Below are 15,179 nucleotides of genomic sequence, written 5' to 3'. Positions count from 1 at the left end.
TTTGTTCTTATTGCTGCTGCAAATTTCCCAGAGGGAGTCATCCCAAAGGGATCAATAAAGTCTAGTGCTAGTCTAAGTCTAAGTCGAAGAAATAGCAGACGAGGTTCCATCTTTGCACGGTGTGTCGCAAGAATTGATGACGTGACGTTCACGGACGCCTTTTTTTGACGTCATCATGCTTTTTGTCATTCTGCGTGTTCGTTACCGCAACTTGCTGGACCGGAGGGGTATTACATCAGTCCCCTCCCTATTGGCTTTCGTCATCAATCCAATTTGAATAAGCTACCTTGCCCACTGACGCTCTGTGTGAACGGAAACTAGTGGGCCACACACAAGTCCTAACTACCAGGAACTCCTGCTACCAGGTACTCAAAGTTCAGGGGCTGTTTGGTCTGAAAAGGGCTATAGAGTATGTCCCCATAGAGTACTGTATGTCACTACTTTATTAGAACTGGTCTACATGGAAAGGTTTAACATTTGTATTTATATTTTTGGGGGTTGAGTTTAACAGTTTTATTTTCACATAAAATGGCAACAATTATTTATCAATCTCATTTTTAAATGATAATTTCCTCCATTCCATAATGAATATAAACAACATAGTTGCACAAGGAACTTTTAGCATTGTTTTATTTACTTGATATGACGGTGTTATGACAATATCATTCAGCAATTCCACAAAACATCTGTAAACCCACTCCATATTAACATTATTATTAATACAATTATAATGAATTTCACACAAGTTTTGTACAGTGCAGATTCATTAAAGAGTTGCACATTACACTCTCACAGAACCATATACTGTATATAATTACTTAACTTACTTTAGATACATAAAATATAAGTGAACACAATCAATACCAGATATCCAGAGCTATATTTTCTGATAGCACTGTAGCCAAATATGTAGAGACATTATTTCCAAAACAAAAAGCACTGGTCATATACAGTATTAGATATATGTTGGCGTGAAGAGCACCAACTAGTTGCTGGTGACAACTTGTTATTGTGTATCTTGAGAACAAGTATCTTTATTGTGTAATTATTCTTGTATTAAATTATTGCATTAATCTTGAGGGCACTTTAAAACAGGTATCAGGGTTCAGTCGTTAAGGGTCAAATAAAATGGAATACTTTCTTGTTTTGTGATGAAACATTTCATCCATCCATTAATCAATTTCCTAAACTATTCTACGTTATTTTTTAAATTAATTTTTTGCACACAAAAATAACCGGATATGATATTTGATTATCTGCTTTTGCATACTGGAAACAACTTCACATGACATTTCAGTTTACTAATTGCTGTCAAACTAAGTAAAAAAAACATGAAAAATACACCACACTACCAAAAAGTTTATAAAATCACACTCTGTTGCCAATCAATCAACCAAACTTTTCAACTCATGCTAGATGTTTAATGGTTGTCATTCCTGTGCTACCATAAATGTGATTGCTTCTATTTTTCGGATGCATTCTGGAAGAAGCACTGAAAGTACATTCACTATGGCATGTGTGAAATGAAAGTGAATTGTCTGTGCCAATCCATGAATTAACCAAGACCAAAACAAAAAACAAAAAAAACATCAAAACCACAAACATCACTGTGTACCCAAACCCCTTCTAAATAACTGAAAAGGTTAACTGCACTCATGCTTAAGCTCCTCCTCATCTATGATGTCCCTTCACCTTAGTTTTCCTGGCAGGGGTCTTGATAGGCATACTGGCAGAACCGTTCACCAATGTCTCAGGGGAAGAAGCTACTGTGGGAGATGTAGGAGAAAGAAGCCCTGGCTCTCCATCAATATTTGACTTGAAGGGCCCAGCAGGGTAAAATTTCAGAGGACTGAAAAGAAAGAAATGCCCCCCCCACCCCCCCAAAAAAAAAGTTAAAGATGACATATCAGAGTTAGACTTCAATGTTATGATTATGGTGTATACTGTACATGTAACAAATACTGCATCACAAGGAACTTGTCTGGTTTAACACGGTGTCTAAGCTGTTGATGAGTTAAGTCAGAACATTTCTCTTGACAATAGCCCTGCCAGCAAAAGGGAGAAAATTGCCCTATTTTGCCATCTTATATACTGTATGTGCACTGTAGAATAGAGAAAAAGATAAAGTGAATTGATAGTGGAAGGAGTAGTTTCAGGAAAGTTTGTAGAAAATAGGTTGGGAAGAAGAAAATAAAGACACCAGACAGGATTGCAAGTAAATACCTGGAGAGGTGAAGAGGGCAAGTGGTCAAGGCCAAACAAAAATGTAGCAAGAGTTGTACAAGAGGTTGGACACAAAGGAAGGAGAAAAAGAGCTGGACTGTTTGGACCATATTCACTCAAGTAATATTTTACCCATCCATCCATTACTTTAAAATTGAATTCATTTAAAAAAAAAAATAAATACATTAACAGCAACCACTATTTTGTTGAATTAAAGACAAGCCAAGAATAGATGACAAGGTGAGACTTCATGAATAGGGATAAATTCGCAAATAAGCCAAATCTTATTTCAAGGGTGAATGCTGAGGGGGGGGAACTTGCGGCTTGTGAATGTGTGTTACCTGTTGGGTGTGTGTGGGTTACTGTTGTGTCGGCGAATAGGCCGCATTCGGGGTTCAAAGGAGAAACCTTCTTTTAAACTGTCCAGGACTGAAGGAGCCACATAGGTGAAACCCTGTTGGAAATGAAGAAAATGTTCATCATTAACACGGATGTTGTCATGCTACTCACGATGACTAAAGCGGGGAATCACAGCATAACGCTTGGTAGGAGAATATCACAACATTTTGACATCTCCCTAAGAAGAAAAATCATGTCCACTATCCTCCAAATGTATTGGACGAGTGAGGAAAAGGCCTTTGTCTTCGCCCTAGCCTGAAAAGCTTTGGATTTGACATCAGAAAATTGCTATAAAAGCTCAACATTGCAGCTTTTCCAGGTCGCCAAATGCAATTTTATTTGAAGCCACACATTTTTCATGTGTCCAAAAGTAGGTGCGGGTGACAAACCTGGGTAATCGAAAATTACTGTTTGCACAGGACTTTTTGAAAAGAAATGGAGTGGCTACATCAGAAGGTGTATGACCCCACACTTGCAAAAAATTGTATGGACTGATGAGGCATGGTCTTTTACCACAGTGAAGCGACATGAAAATATTTACTCGTTGATTCCAAACACTGCAAATATCTGCGAAACAGGGTCTCTGCCTGTTACATATACTACCAAATTTTCGTAGATCTAGGTGAAACGTACAATCGGGTTGCTTTTTTAAACATTCTAGGGGGCGCTAGAGAGCCATCGTTTAAAGATTGGACAATTGACTAAGTATTGATTAATTTACGAGGCCTGGTATGTGTGAATAGTTTCATGAGTTTTCGTGCACGCTTACATCCTCAAAAACAGAAACTGGGCGTTACCATGGCAACAGCCCAGATAAGAGGAAGCTTGGAAACAATAAAACAAGGAAGTCAGGAAAAAAAAGTGAAACAAGGAAGGAATGGCCAGGGATTGAACCCACAACCTCCTGTTGAGAAATGACTACCCTACCACTGAGCCATGCAGCCTCCAATATAGGAATGTGAGTTGAATGAGTGAAATGTTGTGAACGTGCCATTGGGCAGGTGAATTTTTGAACAAAATTGCCGCTTACTTAGGGCCACATGGGGATGAGTATTCCAGGTGTGGTGAATTGTTGTGGCTTTTTTAAGCGTGAATAAGTTGGACTGATACTGAATGAAGTTGAATGACCTCGAATGATATAAAACATTGCTGTTGGGAAGCAAGAAAAAAGGAAGCAAATAAACAATGAAAGAAGGAAGTTGAAGGAAGGTTGAATAATTAGAATTTATGAGAAAAAGGAATTGTGGGTCATGTGGAATGTGAGTTGAATGAGCTGAATGTTATGAATTTGAAATTGGAATGGTTTAAATGTCAAGTGTTGAATGTGCCATTTTTGAATGAATGGTGAATTTTTAAATGTTTTTTTAAGGTTGAATATTTGAATTTTTGGGAAGTAGGAATTGTGGGTGATGTGTAATGTGAGTTGAATGAGCTGAATGAAGTTGAATGAGCTGAATGAAGTTGAATGGCCTCAATGAATAATTGTGGAATGAGTGGGAATCGAATCAGCGCAGCAGATGGGGAAGTGTTGAATGTCCCATTGAAAATGAATGGGTTTTTTTGGGGTGAAAAAATATTGATTTTAGGGGAACCGTAAATATTAGGGGCAAAAAAAGAAGAATCCTTGTTGGTGTGAATTTTTGAAATCCATTAAAGTTTGAATGGCGAGAATCGGGTAAAAACTGTGGAAGTAGAAGCATGCCAAAAAAGTGCGAGGAATAAAATATAATAATAAAATTGAAGTTGAAGGTGTAAAATAACATATGTGTGAAGGCCTTCACACAATAAAACATGTACTTCATTTAGCCAGTAGGTGGTGCTCCCACTACGATGAAAAGTTAGTTCGTAGATGACTTCCTGTTTGGTTTAACATATGTTTCCAAGAGACTTTTTTGTAGGACTTGGACTGTTAAATATACCACCAAATTTCCGTCAATCTAGGAAAAATTACAACCGCGCTGAATTTTAAAAAATGTCTAGGGGGCACTATTGAGCCATTTTTTACAAATTGCGCAAAAAGATATTGATGATTTCGCTAGGACTGACGTATGTGCAACGTTTCGTGAGATTTTGAGCATGTTCAGACCCTCAAAACCAGACCCTTGTTTTTTTTTGGCGAACTGGGTGTTGCCATGGCAACAGCTTTTCACGAAAAATCAAAAATTTCGTATTTTAATATTAGGAAGTCCTAAACACCCACCCATCCAACCATTATCTTCCGCTTATCCGAGGTTGGGTCGTGGAGGCAGCAGCTTCAGCAGGGAAGCCCAGACTTCCCTCTCCCCAGCAACATCTTCCAGCTCTTCCGGAGGGATCCCAAGGCGTTCCCAGGCAAGCCGGGAGACATAGTCTCTCCAGCGTGTTCTGGGTCATCCTCGGGGTCTCCTGCCGGTGGGACATACCCGGAACACCTCACCAGGGAGGCGTCCAGGAGGCATCCTTATCAGGTGCCCAAGCCACCTCAACTGGCTCCTCTCAACGCGGAGGAGCAGTGGCTCGACTCTGAGTCCCTCCTGGCTGGCCGAACTTCTCACCCTATTTCGAAGGGAGAGCCCAGACACCCTGCGAAGGAAACCCATTTCAGCCGCTTGTATCCTAGATCTTGTTCTTTTGATCATGTCCCACAGCTCATGACCATAGGTGAGAGTAAGAACGTAGATCGACCGGTAAATTGAGAGCTTCGCCTTTCGGCTGAGCTCCTTCTTCACCACGACAGACCGATATACAGGGTCCGCATCACAGCAGACGCTGCATCGATCCGCCTGTTGATCTCCCGTTCCATACTACCCTCACTCGCGAAAAAGACCTCAAGATACTTGAACTCCTCCACTTGGGGCAGAATCCCATTCCCGACCTGGAGAGGGCACGCCACCCTTTTCCGACTGAGGACCATGGTCTCAGATTTGGAGGTGCTGATTTTCATTCCGACTGCTTCACACTCGGCTGCAAACCGCTCCAGGGAGATTTGGAGATCGCGGCTTGAAGAAGCCAACAGTACCACATCATCTGCAAGAAGCAGAGATGTAATACTGAGGCCACCAAACCGGACCCCCTCGACACCTCGGCTGCGCCTAGAAATTCTGTCCATAAAAGTTATGAACAGAATCGTCAACAAAGGGCAGTCTTGGCGAAGTCCAACCCTCACTGGAAACGAATCTGACTTACTGCCGGCAATGTGGACCAAACTCTGACATCTGTGGTACAGGGACCGAGCAGCCCTTACCAGGGGGCTCGGTTCCCCGTACTCCTGAAGCACCCCCCCACAGAACCCCCTGAGGGACACGATCGAACGCCTTCTCCAAGTCCACAAAACACATGTAGACTGGTTGGGCGAACTCCCATGCACCCTCGAGGACCCTGCTGAGGGTGTACAGCTGGTCCACTGTTTCACGGCCGGGACGAAAACCACATTGCTCCTCCTGAATCCGAGATTCGACCTTCTGACGGACCCTCCTCTCCAGCACCCCTGAGTAGACCTTACCGGGGAGGCTGAGGAGTGTGACCCCTCTGTAGTTGGAGCACACCCTCCGGTCCCCCTTCCACCACCCCGGCCTGCCAATCCAGAGGCACTGTCCCCGATGTCCACGCAATGTTGTAGATGGGTGTCAACCATGACAGCACCTCAACGTCCAGAGCCGTTATGAACTCCGGGCGGATCTCATCCACCCCCGGGGCTTTGCCACCGAGGAGCGTTTTGACTACCTCGGTTACTTCAACCCCAGAGATGGGAGAGCCCACCTCAGAGTCTCCAGGCTCTGCTTCCTCAGTGGAAGGCGTGTCGGTGGAATTGAGGAGGTCTTTGAAGTATTCTCTCCACCGACCCACAACGTCCCGAGTTGAGGTCAGCAGCACCCCATCTCCACTATAAACAGTGTTAATGGTGCACTGCTTTCCCCTCCTGAGACGCCGGATAGTGGACCAGAATTTCCTCGAAGCCGTCCGGAAGTCATTTCCCATGGCCTCCCCGAACTCCTCCCACACCCGAGTTTTTGCCTCAGCAACCGCCAGAGCTGCACTCCACTTGGCCAGCCGGTACCTGTCAGCAGCCTCCGGAGTCCCGCAGGCTAAAAAGGCCCGATAGGACTACTTCTTCAGCTGGACAGCATCCCTTACCGCTGGTGTCCACCAGCGGGTTCGGGGATTGCTGCCACGACAGGCACTGACCACCTTGCGGCCACAGCTCCGATCGGCCGCCTCAACAATGGAGGCACGAAACATGGTCCACTCGGACTCGATGTCCCCTGCCTCCCCCGGGACGTGGGCAAAGTTCTGCCGGAGGTGGGAGTTGAAACGCCTTCTGACAGGGGATTCTGCCAGACGATCCCAGCAAACCCTCACAATACGTTTGGGTCTGCCAGGTCGGACCGGCATCTTCCCCCACCATCGGAGTCAACTCACCACCAGATGGTGATCAGTTGACAGCTCCGCCCCTCTTTTCACCCGAGTGTCCAAAACATGCGGCCGCAAGTCCGATGATACAACTACAAAGTCGATCATCGAACTGCGGCCTAGGGTATCCTGGTGCCAAGTGCACATATGGACCAGATATTTGAACATGGTGTTCGTTATGGACAATCCGTGATGGGCACAGAAGTCCAGTAACCGAACACCGCTCATGTTCAGATCGGGGGGCCGTTCCTCCCAATCAAGCCCTTCCAGGTATCACTGTCATTGCCCACGAGAGCATTGAAGTCCCCCAGCAGAACGATGGAGTCCCCAGGTGGAGCGCTCTCTAGCACACCCTCCAAGGACTCCAAAAAGGGTGGGTACTCTGCACTGCTGTTTGGTGCATAAGCACAAACAACAGTCAGGACCCGTCCCCCCACCCTACGGCGGAGGGAGGCTACCCTCTCGTCCACCGGGGTAAACCCCAATGTACAGGCATCGAGCCGGGGGGCAATAAGTATGCCCACATATGCACAGTGCCTCTCACCTTGGGCAACTCCAGAGTGGAAGAGTGTGCAACCCCTCTCGAGAGGACTGGTACCAGAGCCCAAGCTATGTGTGAGCCCGACTATATCTAGTCGGAATTTCTCAGCCTCACGCACCAGCTCGGGCTCCTTTCCTGACAAAAGGTGACATTCCATGTCCCAAGAGCTCATTTCTGCTGCCGGGGATCAGACCACCAAGATCCCTGTCTATGACTGCCGCCCAACTCGCACAGCACCTGACCCCTTTGGCCCCTCCCACCGGTGGTGAGCCCATGGGAAGGGGGACCCACGGTGCCTTTTCGGGTTGAACCAGGCCGGGCCCCATGGCGCAGGCCCGGCCACCAAGCGCTCGCCATCGAGCCCCACCTCCAGGCCTGGCTCCAGAGGGGGGCCCCGGTGACCCGCGTCCGGGCAAGGGAAACTGGAGTCCATACATGTTTTTCATCATAAGGGGTCTTTTGAGCCGTGCTAACTGGTCCCTCAACTAGGACCTGTTTGCCATGGGTGACCCTGCCAGGGCCATAAAGCCCCAGACAACTTAGCTCCTAGGATCATTGGGATGCGCAAACCCCTCCACCACAGTAAGGTGAACACGGTAAACAGCCTTCCGAGCAAAGATGAGGTGGACCCTGTTAACCTGCTAGGATAAAAACATCAAAGAAAAAAACATGTATTTCCTTCAGCCACTAGGTGGCGCTACCACTACGATGGAAAATAAGTAGAAGTCTTCAGCCTTTGGCTATTATCTAAAATGAAAAATGTCGAGAAGTTTGGATGATCTGAGTCAAGTTAAAACTGTATTTATTCTCACATTGAATAATCAGACTTTGCGGCACCGTCAAGGCCACGCCCTTCACCGAAAAGTCACAATATTCGGCGTAGAGGAAGATCAATGTCTTGAGGCTTTTCTGACAAATTTTCAGTCGGATTCGTTTAACGGGCTCCGTGCATTAAATAGAAAAGTGGCGCTAGGTGGCGCTATATTTATATCGGAATATTATTATGTAGATGTCTTCAGGTTGCGACTCTTTACGTACAGTTGAAGTTTGGGATTTTTTGGAGCATGTGCAGGGGAGTTATTAAGGTTTTTCTCCTGTATGGCGAAGGTAAAAAATAACTAGAGCTGCAAGCATCTATAAAGGGCCCTCACAGCCCTGGCAACATTGGGGTACCGGCACGTTGGGATGCTTGCACATCGGAATTGAATTATGGAAATTATCACGTGGATAAAGTTACAGCAGCTTTTGTAGTCAAGGTGAGTCCAAACTTTAAAGTAAATTCAAAATGCTGGACTTCGTCTTAGGTTTATTATATGGCACCAAGATGCTTTTTTGTAGGTCTCTTTCCGTTTTATATGCTCGCAAATCTTCGTACATGTTAGTGAAGCGTGCAACCGGGGCCATTTTTTAAACATTTTCTAGAGGGCGGTAGCGGGCCAACTTTTAAAGATTGCACAACTGAATAATAAATTATTGATTAATTTACCAGGCCTTCTATGTGTGCAAAGTTTCATGATTTTTCGTGCATGTTTACATTCTCAAAATCAGCATTGTGTTATTAGCAAACTGCGTTACCATGGCAACAACTTTTTGCGAAAAATCTCAAACTTCGTGTTTTAACATCATGAAGGCCTAAACACTCTTCCGAGCACAGGAGAGAAACATGAAAGAATAAACATGTACTTCATTTAGCCAGTAAGTGGAGCTCCCACTACGATGAAAAGTTCGTTCGTAGATGTCTTCAGGTGTAGACTCTCATCAAATGTGTAAAGTAAATTCAAAATGGCGGACTTCCCTTTAGGTTTAGCACATGGCCCCAAGAGACTTTTTTGTAGGTCTTCGCCTGTTACATATACCACAAAATTTTCGTAGATATAGGTGAAACGTAAACCGGGGCTGATTTTTAAAAATATTCCAGGGGGCACTAGCGAGCCAATTTCTAAACAATTGACTTAAAACAACAACAAAATATTATTTCACCAGGCCTGATCTGTGTGCAAAGTTTCGTGAGATTTCATGCATGTTTAGACAGTCAAAATCAGCGTAGGTTTATTTTCCGTTGCCATGGCGACAGCTTTGTACGAAAAATCACAAATATTGTATTTTAACATCAGGAAAGTCTACAGAGTCTTGCGAACAATTCTGAGGTCGACCTGGTAAACTTGCGAGGAGAAAAGGATCAAAGAATAAAACATGTACTTCCGATAGCCAGTAGGTGACACTACCAATACAATGAAAAATAAGTTCGGAGATGTCTTCAGGATTGGACTTTTATCAAATGTCAGTAGATTTTTAGAAGAAATTATCATGTGGGTCAAGTTCCAGCAGCTATTTTAATCAGAGCAAATTCATACTGTAAACTTAATTCAAAATGGCCGACTTCCTGTTTGGTTCAGAGACTTTTTTGTAGGCCTTGAACTGTTACATATACCACCAAATTTTCAACGACCTAGGTGAAAAGTACAACCAGTGCGGAATTTTACAAAATTTCTAGGGGGCGCTAGTGAGCATCCTTCCATTATCTATACTGCTTATCCTCACAAGGGTCGCGGGGCGTGCTGGAGCCTATCCCAGCTGTCTTCCGGCAGTAGGCAGGGGACACCCTGAATTGGTTGCCAGCCAATCGCAGGGCACACAGAGACAAACATCCGCACTCACAATCACACCTAGGGGCAATATAGAGAGTCCAATCAACTTCCCATGCATGTTTTTGGAATGTGGGAGGAAACCGGAGTACCCGGAGAAAACCCACGCAGGCACGGGGAGAACATGCAAACTCGACACAGGGAGGCCGGGGCCGGGATCGAACCCACGACCTCTGAACTGTGAGGCGGACGTGCTAACCAGTCGACCACCGCTAGCGAGCAATTTCTTACAAATCGCACAAACAATAAAAATATTGACGATTTTTTTTAAGGTTGAATAATTTGAATTTTTGGGAAGTATGAATGGCAGGTATGTTGAAAAGCTGAACCAATGTGAGTTGAATGACCTAAATGAAGTTGAATGAACTCTATGAAAAGTTTTGGAATGAGCGGGAATCGAACCAGCGCTGCCCACTCACAACTCGGCGTGTGTACCCACTACATCATCAGGGACCTAACTGCTTAACTCCATTTCCGGGTCATTTTGGTCACTTCCAGTCTGTTTCCGGGTCAATTGGGTCAATTCCGGTCCATTTCCGGGTCCTTTGGGTCACTTCCGGGTAATTTGGGTCACTTCCTGTTGATTTTGGGTCCTCCCCCAAGATGGCCGCCGCATTGGGGAGACCTCGGTGTGAGTATTCCCAGTCTAGCTAATTTCCCTGTCCAAGATGGCCGCCGCACTGGGGAGACCTCGGGGTGAGTATCCCCAGTCTTGCTAATGTCCCTGTCCAAGATGGCCGTCGCACTGAGGAGACCTGGGGATGAATATCCCCAGTTTAGCTAATGTCCCTTCCCAAGATGGCCGCCACACTGGGGAGACCTCGGGGTGAGTATCCCCAGTGAAGCTAATGTCACTGACCAAGATGGCCCCCGCACTGGGGAGACCTGGGGGTGAATATCCCCAGTCTAGCTCATGTCCCTTCCCAAGATGGCCGCCGCACTGGGGAGACCTCGGGGTTAGTATCCCCAGTCTAGCTAATGTCCCTGACCAAGATCGCCGTCGCACTGGGGAGACCTCGGGGTGAGTATCCCCAGTGAAGCTAAGGTCGCTGACCAAGATGGACGCCGCACTGGGGAGACCTGGGGGTGAATATCCCCTGTCTAGCTCATGTCCCTTCCCAAGATGGCCGCCGCACTGGGGAGACCTCGGGGTTAGTATCCCCAGTCTAGCTAATGTCCCTGACCAAGATGGCCACCGCACTGGGGAGACCTGGGGGTGAATATCCCCAGTCTAGATAATGTCCCTTCCCAAGATGACCGCCGCACTGGGGAGAAAAGCTGTTGAAAAGCTGAATGGGAGTTGAACGAGTTGAATTTGTGGAAATTGGGAAGGTGTAAAAGTTGAATGTTCCAATGGAAATGAATGGTGAATAGTTGAATTTTTTAAAAAAATTTTTAAAGTGTGAATGAGTTGAATGTGTTGGAAATAAGAATTTGGGGTGTGTTGAAAAGCTTGACCAATATGAGTTGAATGAGATGAATGTTGTGAATTTCAAATTGGAATGATGTAAGTGTGAATTGTTGAATATGGCAATGGGAATGAATGGTGGAATTGTGTAGGTTTTTTACGGGTGAATAAGTTGAATTTTGGGGAAACAGGAATTGTGGGTGTGTTGAATAGCTTTACCAATGTGAGTTGAATGAGTTGAATCATATGAATTTTGAATTGGAATGGTGGAAATGGGAAATGTTGAATATGCCATTGGAAATGAATGGGGTTTATTGGGGTGAAAAATGGGGAATGTTGGGGAAACCGTAGTTTTTTTTAATGAAGAAAAAAAGGACCCCATGTTGCCGTGAATTTTTGGAATACTTTGAAGTTGGAACGGCGAGAATCGGTTGAAAAATGTGGAAGTAGAAGAACGCCAAAAAAGTGTGAGGAATAAAATAGAAGAAGCAGAAGAAAGGTGAATGGTGTAGAATAACATGTGTGAAGGCCTATGCCTTCACACATATTTGTAGGTCTCTTTCTGTTTTATATACTCGCAAATTTTCGTACATGTTGGTGAAGCGCGCAACCGGGGCCATTTTTAAAACATTTTCTAGGGGGCGGTAGCGAGCCATCATTGAAAGATTGCACAGTTGAATAATTAATCATTGATTAATTTACCAGGCCTTCTATGTGTGCAAAGTTTCATGAGTTTTCGTGCATGTTTACATTCTCAAAATCAGCATTGTGTTTTTGGCAAACTGTGTTAGAATGGCAACACCTTTTTGCGAAAAATCTAAAACTTTGTGTTTTAACATCGTGAAGGCCTAAACACTCTTCCAGCAAATATGAGGGAGATCTGGCTAACCTGCCAGGAGAGAAACGTGAAAGAATAAAACATGTACTTCATTTAGCCAGTAGGTGGTGCTCCCACTACGATGAAAAGTTAGTTCGTAGATGTCTTCAGGTCTAGACTCTCATAAAATGTGTGACATTTGGACACAATATTATCATGTGGATCACATTACAGCTGCTTTTAAAGTCAAAAGTCAATGTGATGCCGAATTGTAAAGTAAATTCAAAATGGCGGACTTCCTGTTAGGTTTAGCTCCAAGAGACTTTTTTGTCGGTGTTGACCTGTTAGATATACCACCAAATTTTTGTAGCTATAGGTGAAACGTACAACCGGGGCTGATTTTTAAAAGGAATTCTAGGGGGCGCTAGTGAGTCATTTTTTAAACAATCTCGACTTAAAACAATTAAAAAAAGATTATTTCACCAGGCCTGATGTGTGTGCAAAGTTTCGTGAGATTTCATGTATGATTAGACCGTCAAAATCAGCGTAGTTTTATTTGTGAACTGCCCGTTGCCATGGCGACAGCTTTTTACGAAATATCGCAAGTATGGTATTTTAACATCAGGAAGGTCTAGAGTCTTCCGAGCAAGTCTGAGGTCCACCTGGTTAACCTGCGAGGAGAAAAAGATCAAAGAATAAAACATGTACTTCCTTTAGCCAGTAGGTGGCGCTACCACTACGATGAAAAATAAGTTTGGAGATGTCTTCAGGCTTTGACTTTCATCAAATGTTAGTAGGGTTTAAGAAGAAATTATCATGTGGGTCAAGTTCCAGCAGCTACTGTAATCAGAGCAAATTCATACTTTAAACTTAATTCAAAATGGCCGACTTCCTGTTTGGTGGTCGCTGCTCGGGCCCTAATAATAATAATTTCTACAAAAACAATAGGGACCTCGCAGCAGTCGCTGCTCGGGCCCTAACTAGAGCTGCAAGCAGCTATAAAGGGCCCTCGCAGCCCTGGCAACGTTGTGGTACCGGCACGTTGGGATGCTCGCACATCGGAATTGAATAATCAAAATGATCACGTGGATCAAGTTACAGCAGCTTATGTAGTCAAGGTGAGTCCAAAATTTAAATGAAATTTAAAATGGCGGACTTACTCTTAGGTTTAGCATATGGCACCAAAAGGCTATTTTGTAGTTCTCTTTCTGTTTTATGTACTATCAAATTTTCGTAGATGTAGGTGAAGCATGCAACCGGGGCCGGGCCACTATTTATAAATATTCTAGGGGACGGTAGCGAGCCATCTTTTAAGGCCTACAAAAAAGTAAAAAAATGCTGCGTCATCAGTAGGTAAATCAGGTATAGTGTGAAGCGCATTGATTGCCAAAGGTAGAAAAGCGCTATACAAGTGCCAGCCAATTTACCATTTATTAATCGAAGATGTAAAAATAACTTTTTTTTTTTTTTTTTTTTTTTTTTTATCAGTACAAGAGAAGCAATATTTTTAACTTAAAAATAACAAGTGGTAAATACCATCCTCTTCTCTGTTGCAGACGTCAATATCGTCACTATCTACAAACATATCTTAACCATATATCACGTTTGACTGGTTCCACTGGTTCAAAGTCCCCAAGTGCATCGTCTTTTTCACTACAACGGCGTCCGCCATTACTGGTGGACATTACCGTCATCCTCCGAGGAGTCATGACACCATCATGTGTATATTATGATGCATTTTATTGGCTAGGAGACTGAGATATGGATTAAATAATGAAAATGACGTATATGCTTTCCTGGCGTTAAAGGTAGAAACAGGCAACAGTGCTCCCGGCTTCAGTGGTAGAAACGTGGATATGCGCTAACGGCCTTAGTGGGTTAAACAGGTCTGGACTGGAATTAATTATGTATCCAACACGAGAGATGTCAATTAGACAAAGGAGAGGATTAGCGAATTTCTTAAATAAGGTAAATCAAATTGTCGCCAAAGGTTGCTCAAGATGTTGGTTGTTCGCAGTGAGCTGTGTCGAAAATGTGGACCAAGTACAAACATCATGGCAAGGTCGTCAAAGGCAAGCATCTTGGTAGGCCAACAAAGACATCACAGCGTCAAGACAGAAAAGTTCAAGCAAAATGTCGAGAAAATAGAAAATGCACAGCAAAACAAATGGGAGGAAACTGGAGTCAATGCCTGTGACTCAACTGAAAGAATGCTTCTTAAAGAGATGGGGATTTGCAGAGAGAAAAGCTCCACAAAAGCGTTGTTTTGTCTAATTCCCTACTTTCACACTTGACATTCAGTTTATTTAAGGCTCCACCACCACAAGAATTTAGTGCTTACCAAAAATGATTTCAGAAAAAATATTTGACACTTGTGTACTGTATATAGGATAGTGTTGTGTTACTGTAATAGATGTACCAAAAGCGCCATTGTCAGGTGAAGTGATGGATCATTTGGTAAATATATTGAATGGACTACATTCCTAGGCGCAAAATTGGCTTGAACTGGGGAAATTGACCTCAATTCTAAATTCTCGGCTGCAAATTTCGACACTTGAGGTCGCCAATGCTTTAACACAGGACCACAATTCATGCAGAGACAGGTTCAATGCAACCAAAACTACACATTTTTAATCCCTCACATTGTGTGAAGAACCTTGGCGTCATTTTTTACTCTGAGCCCAGTTTTATTCCTCATATTAAAAATGTAACCAAGATTGGTTTTTATCACCTTAAGAATATCGCCAGAGTCCGCCC

The 15,179-nt window shown here is 44.1% G+C and overlaps 1 protein-coding gene across 8 annotated transcripts in view; it reads right to left on the bottom strand.

Annotated features, from left to right (window-relative positions):
- Positions 1–613: 613 nt before the first annotated feature.
- LOC147145417 (ribosomal protein S6 kinase beta-2-like) overlaps positions 614–15,179 on the bottom strand; it is a 92,566-nt gene continuing 78,000 nt past the window's right edge. For all 8 annotated transcript variants that reach the window (XM_086033029.1, XM_086033030.1, XM_086033027.1 and 5 more), the window contains 2 exons: positions 2,565–2,677; positions 614–1,849 (listed from right to left, as the gene is read on the bottom strand). In XM_086033029.1, coding sequence (XP_085889155.1) covers positions 1,672–1,849; positions 2,565–2,677 — 291 coding nt within the window. In that variant the 3' untranslated portion in view covers positions 614–1,671. The remainder of the gene's footprint in view (positions 1,850–2,564; positions 2,678–15,179) is intronic.

This window comes from Filicampus tigris, chromosome 6 (assembly GCF_054856515.1).
Source record: "Filicampus tigris isolate MCC_2025a chromosome 6, RoL_Ftig_1.0, whole genome shotgun sequence".
Lineage (NCBI taxonomy): Eukaryota > Metazoa > Chordata > Actinopteri > Syngnathiformes > Syngnathidae > Filicampus > Filicampus tigris.
The sequence above is the reverse complement of the archived record's forward strand: the minus strand, read 5'-3'. Positions and strand labels throughout refer to the sequence as shown.